Here is a 6,224-nt window from a genome sequence, read left to right as displayed (position 1 = left end):
AGGGAGGGAGGGAGGGAGGGAGGGAGGGAGGGGGAGAGGGAGAGAGAGGGATGGGGAGAGGGAGAGAGAGGGCACCACATCACATCACCAAAGTTAAGTCAAGTAAAGGCGGGTGTAGAAGGAAGAATGGAGAGAAGAGGGGGGATGTGAGTGGAAGGTAGCAGGAACTACATGAAAGGAGGGGAGTTGGAGAGAGAGAGGTACCTGAGGAGAAGGAGAAGAGGTATACTGTTGAGGAATACTCCTGGGAGAATATACATAGTCTATAATGAGGTGGGTGGGGCACGGTGTTGGCACGGTGATGCACCAAGGAATAGAGATAATAATAATAATAATAATAACCTGCTCTTTCTTAATAATGCCAGGACTTAAAGGGAACAATTCCTGTTTTCAAGTCATCTATCTATCACTCATTTAGTTTAGTGATGTGAACTGTACAATCCCCAGAACTGTCATTTGCCTGTGAGATTATTCTGGGTGGTTCTTTATGTTTTCTATCATCACCTAAATATCAGAGAATCCCTTAGATGTCTGAGGGTTAAAGGAATTTCCATAGGGGAAACTAAAGATACACCACATTTACTATAAGGCATATAACTCTCTGTGTGATCAAGACAGCCAGATGGCCATTCCTTAGTGGTGAGGGAAAAACAGACACACAAACAAACAAACAAACAACAGTCCTGGTACTGCCATCTGAGATGACTTCAGTGTGTCAGAGCATTGCTGTGGTGATCCAGCGGAACGGGCCTTCGCGCCAGCCTTCAGGCCCAGGAGAGAGCTCCGGCTTGTGGCCTGGCCTAGTAGGCGAGCCCCTGGTCAGTTTCGAGGCCTATAGGCCTTACACTACTGATTTATGAGGCGACTAATCACTCCCCATCCTCTCACCTGGAGGCACCGCTAGAGGCTGTCGTCCTGGCTCAGGTGCCTGGATAAGGTGGCTACGGTTGGGCCTGACCTGCAGGCTTCCTCCCTGGGAGAAGAGTCTCTGGGAGGTCCAAGGGAGTGAAGCAGAGGGCTTGGCAGGGTTGTGAAGCTGTCTATATCTCTCTCTGTCTCTCTCCGTCTCTGCTGGGAGATTTATAGTCTTCTGTAAAAGGATCTCACTCTGTCTCATGTGTCAAGTTAAGCTGTCTGGTAATTAAAATTCTCAGCGAATTTCTTTTGAAGTTCCTACAATGGCCTCTTAGACAAACCTTAGGCACACATACAGTAAACATAAGGGTTGGATTCACGCACACACGCAGGCAAACACACATATGCGGACACCCTATACACACAAGGATACACACAGACACACTAATACACACACTTTCTCTTACTCACCCCCCCAGCCCCCCCTCCCCCCCCCCTCCCCGCCCCCCCCCCCCCCCCCCCCCCCCCCACACACACACACGGTTTCACACACACGGCTTTACACACATAGGCCTACTGTATACGTAAACACATACATACCACTGTATCCACAAGCATTTTCCCGTTCTCTCTCTGTTGGTCTCTCTCTCTCTCTCTCTCTCTCTCAGACACACACACACATACACACACATACACTGGGGACAATTTCTCACATTAAACATGAACAGATGCTGTCTTGATTAAATTTGACCGCACAAACACAAATGGAGAACAGCGAATGGGTCTGTGTTTCGCTGAGGCTTCCCTGAACATATGCCGCCCCGGTCGATGGGAGCCTGCAGTAAAGCAGAGACGAAATGATACCGCCTGCTGTTGTTGTCATGCAGAGAATTCACAGTGGAAAATACCCACACTGCTCTGGACTGCAGAGGCCACCAACCCCTACCAACCCCTACACAACCCCTACCAACCCCTACCAACCCTTACCAACCCTTACACAACCCCTACCAACCCCTACCAACCCTTACCAACCCTTACACAACCCCTACCAACCCCTTCACAACCCCTACCAACCCCTACCAACCCCTACACAACCCCTACACAACCCCTACCAACCCCTACCAACCCTTACACAACCCCTACCAACCCCTACCAACCCCTACCAACCCCTACACAACCCCTACCAACCCATTCACAACCCCTTCACAACCCCTTCACAACCCCCACACAACCCCAACCAACCCCCACACAACCCCTACCAACCCCGACCAACTCCCACCAACCCCCACACAACCCCGACCAACCCCTACACAACCCCTACCGACCCCTTCCGACCCCGACCAACCCCCACACAACCCCGACCAACCCCGACCAACCCCCACACAACCCCGACCAACCCCGACCAACCCCCACACAACCCCTACACAACCCCGACCAACCCGACCAACCCCCATCAACCCCGGCCAACCCCCACCAACTCCCACCAACCCCTTCCAACCCCGACCAACCCCCACCAACCCCCACCAACTCCAACCAACCCGCACCAACTCCCACCAACCCCCACCAACCCCCACCAACTCCCACCAACTCCCACCAACCCCCACCAACTCCCACCAACCCCCACCAACCCCAACCAACCCCCACCAACTCCCACCAACCCCCACCAACCCCTGCCAACCCCCACCAACCCCTACCAACCTCTACCAACCCCTACCAACCTCTACCAACCCCTACTAACCTCTACCAACCCCTACACAGATAGCTTTGCCAAGGGTTAACAAGACTTGTACAGAGGGAGGGAGAGATGTTGATTCACTGCACAGGGCACCGACACCGATCCAGCTAGTTCTGCCAAGATGACTTCGGTTGCGCGGTGGGGCTTAAGCAAGACATGCTGTACCCCCTAGTGAAGAAAGTACACAGAACAGGAATAGTACACTTCATTTTTAATGAGAGTCAATAACAAGGTATGGGAGGGGTTCTTCAGCACTTTATTGGAAAAAAAAATGAGCTCCGTCTCAGATTTGATTGACAGGTCAAGAGAGTGATGTGTTATTATTACCATGTCATTACAGAGAGCCCAACACAGCATTCATGTTGATGTGATGACTGTGTCGTAGGATATAACAAAGGGAATAATGAATAACAATGGGTTATATGAGGATAAAAATCATTATTAACAACTGAGTACTTCTTCTGCCACCAATTATGAAGAAAAAAATATGATTTCTGACACAAAAGTCATGTGGCTTTTTGTTAACCCCGTCTCCTGCATAAACATGTGCCATAGGATTGAGGAGGGGGTTGGTTTGGAGACATGTCACATTGGTGTGAGGAGCGTAGTGTGATGGATCTGCTTGATCACATAGTCAGAACTCTCCACTGAAGGTTAGGGACAAGACGGCTTTTGGCAGAAGAGAAGCAACCTCCCTGAATATCAACCAACTCCGGATTTCAACCTGCCATCTCCCCAATGGAGTGTGTGTGTGTGTGTGTGTGTGTGTGTGTGTGTGTGTGTGTGTGTGTGTGTGTGTGTGTGGTGTGTGTGTGTGTGTGTGTGTGTGTGTGTGTGTGTGTGTGTGTGTGTGTGTGTGTGTGTGTGTGTGTGTGTGTGTGTGATGGTTAGGGAACAAGGTGACAAGACCTGACCAGTGTGTATTTGAAGGTAGTCTATCAGAATACGTAAGGATATAGAGACAGGATACAGCCTAATCCTTGCAATATTAATGTCCAAAATGTCATGGGAAAGTTATGGGACTCAATCAAAAGGCAGAGCGGCCGGACAGATCTTGGGACTGCAGTGTAAGACTGTATAATGAATGTGAGGTTCCAGCCATCCTATCCTACAGGATTTCATATTGCCTGGAGTATTCATGGATAAGAGTGTCAAGGGCTTTCTCTAGACTCACCACCACAGACTATACAAGCACAGCCTTGTGGGAAGCAGTAGCTCAGTGCATCCCTCTCTGTACTTCATAGTGTGTTAGACAGACACAATAAGGTCGTTACTATCACTGTTATTACTATCGCTTTTGTTTGCTGATTGGAATATTTGTATAGGAAGTCCCCGATCTTCCAGTTTGTACATATTCCCGTTTTGTGGCTCATTCTAGTAGACAGAATAATGCTCTAAAACAACTGAGGAGGATGTAGAATAATGAAAAAACAACATTATAATGTATACCTTAGCTGGTCTTTAAATGTTAAGAGACACAATCACAAATCAATCAATAAATACACTTTAAAACACACAATCACAAATCAATCAATCAATACATTTTAAAACACACAATCACAAATCAGTGAATATATTTTAAAACACACAATCACAAATAAATAAATGTTTAAACACACGACTACAAATAAATAAATAAATTTTAAAACACACAACACAACACAACACAAATCAATCAATAAATACATTTTAAAACACACAACACAAATCAATCAATAAATACATTTTAAAACACACAACACAAATCAATCAATCAATACATTTTAAAACACACAACACAAATCAATCAATAAATACATTTTAAAACACACATTCACAAAACAATAAATAAATGTTAAAACCACAAACCACAACCACAAATAAAATGTATTTTTTTTCTCCACTTTTTCCCTTCAACTAGCTTCTGTATGAAAGAGGGGAGTGTAGCTCCAATCCCCCTGTGTATGGATTACAGTTCTGTTTGAAAGGCCTTGGCATTAATGGGTTAGTAATTAGTTTGTTTATGAGTTTATCGATGCATATCACCTGCACGCCCGCATGGGCTCTAGGCAACAACAAGATAAGAATTACATTTATTTTTATTTCCCTCTTAACAGAAACGACCCAGCTCACAATGTGAACCTCCACTGTAATCATACAACAACTAGGGCCAGTGACTGAAAGGTTGCTGGTTTGAATCCCTGAGGCTACTGGGTGAAAAACCTGTCGATGTTCCTGTAAAAGCCTGATTGTTCCTGTCTGTAGCTCTGGATAAGAGTGTCTGCTAAATGAATAAATGTAAATGTCCTCTTGGTAATCTAAACTGGGTCTTGGGTTCGTACAGCAAAAGGCAGGTGTTACTAGTCAGATACGTGCTCAGGAACCCAACATCTTGACCTTTAGACCAAGAGGGAATCCCTTGTGATCCGTGGGTGACAATTGGGTGTACAAGTCATGGGCAGGGCTAACTAATCATGTACAAGTCATGGGCAGGGCTAACTAATCATGAAAGCATTATCCCAAAACACCTCTGCTACACTTGGTTTAGTTACAGTTGCCTACCTGTTAGCAGTAACAAATAGAATAGCCTACCTGTTAGCAGTAACAATTAGAATAGCCTACCTGTTAGCAGTAACAATTAGAATAGGCTACCTGTTAGCAGCAACAATTAGAATAGTCTACCTGTTAGCAGTAATAATTACAATAGCCTACCTGTGAACGCTCCTACTGCCAAGCATCCAGAGTGTTAGTGGCTTCTGTGGCTAGTACCGTTAGTGTTTGACCAACGCTGAGCTGAGCTCTCTAATGTCTCCACTGGGACCTTGGTCGCTAATTAATCTGAGCTAGCCAAGGCCTAGTGATGGCCAAGAGGATCCCAGAGAGACATCAAATGGAGAGCAGAGAATCTCACTTCTCCACAGATTGACACCCTACGCCCAGACTGGGAATGGGGAACCAGGAAGGATTCAAAATGATTTTGGATTTAAATGACAAAAGAGAGATGGCCATTATATGTTTTAAATGAGGAAGGACTTAAAAGACGGTTGTTTCTGCATTGTAAACTATTGTTAGCTAGAATTGGTAAACTCTCTCGTTATGTAAAGGTTATTTTAGGGAAGATTAATATCATGGATGTTTGCACGTTTGTCAACATAATTTGTTCACCTCAGCTCTGGCTACGACCTGATCCTCAGAGATTTCAGGCTGAAATGCCAACCTCGGTCTGGAAACCAATAGTGAAGGATTCAACCAAAAAATTGCACATATCTTCTGAACAACCAGCCTAAATGTGATGGTCTGGAAGAGAACAAGACAGCCAGCCTAAATGAGATGGTCTGGGACAGAACAAGTCAACCAGCCTAAATGAGATGGTCTGGGACAGAACAAGTCAACCAGCCTAAATGAGATGGTCTGGGACAGAACAAGTCAACCAGCCTAAATGAGATGGTCTGGGACAGAACAAGACAACCAGCCTAAATGAGATGGTCTGGGACAGAACAAGTCAACCAGCCTAAATGAGATGGTCTGGGACAGAACAAGTCAACCAGCCTAAATGAGATGGTCTGGGACAGAACAAGTCAACCAGCCTAAATGAGATGGTCTGGGACAGAACAAGACAACCAGCCTAAATGAGATGGTCTGGGACAGAACAAGA

At 46.0% G+C, this 6,224-nt stretch overlaps 1 protein-coding gene across 1 annotated transcript; it reads left to right on the top strand.

Annotated features, from left to right (window-relative positions):
• Positions 1–1,712: 1,712 nt before the first annotated feature.
• LOC115147178 (extensin-like) lies at positions 1,713–2,633 on the top strand. Its single transcript, XM_029692657.1, has one exon. The coding sequence runs from the start codon at positions 1,713–1,715 to the stop codon at positions 2,631–2,633; it is 921 nt and encodes a 306-aa protein (XP_029548517.1).
• Positions 2,634–6,224: the final 3,591 nt, after the last annotated feature.

Source organism: Salmo trutta, chromosome 1 (genome assembly GCF_901001165.1).
Source record: "Salmo trutta chromosome 1, fSalTru1.1, whole genome shotgun sequence".
Lineage (NCBI taxonomy): Eukaryota > Metazoa > Chordata > Actinopteri > Salmoniformes > Salmonidae > Salmo > Salmo trutta.
The sequence above is the reverse complement of the archived record's forward strand: the minus strand, read 5'-3'. Positions and strand labels throughout refer to the sequence as shown.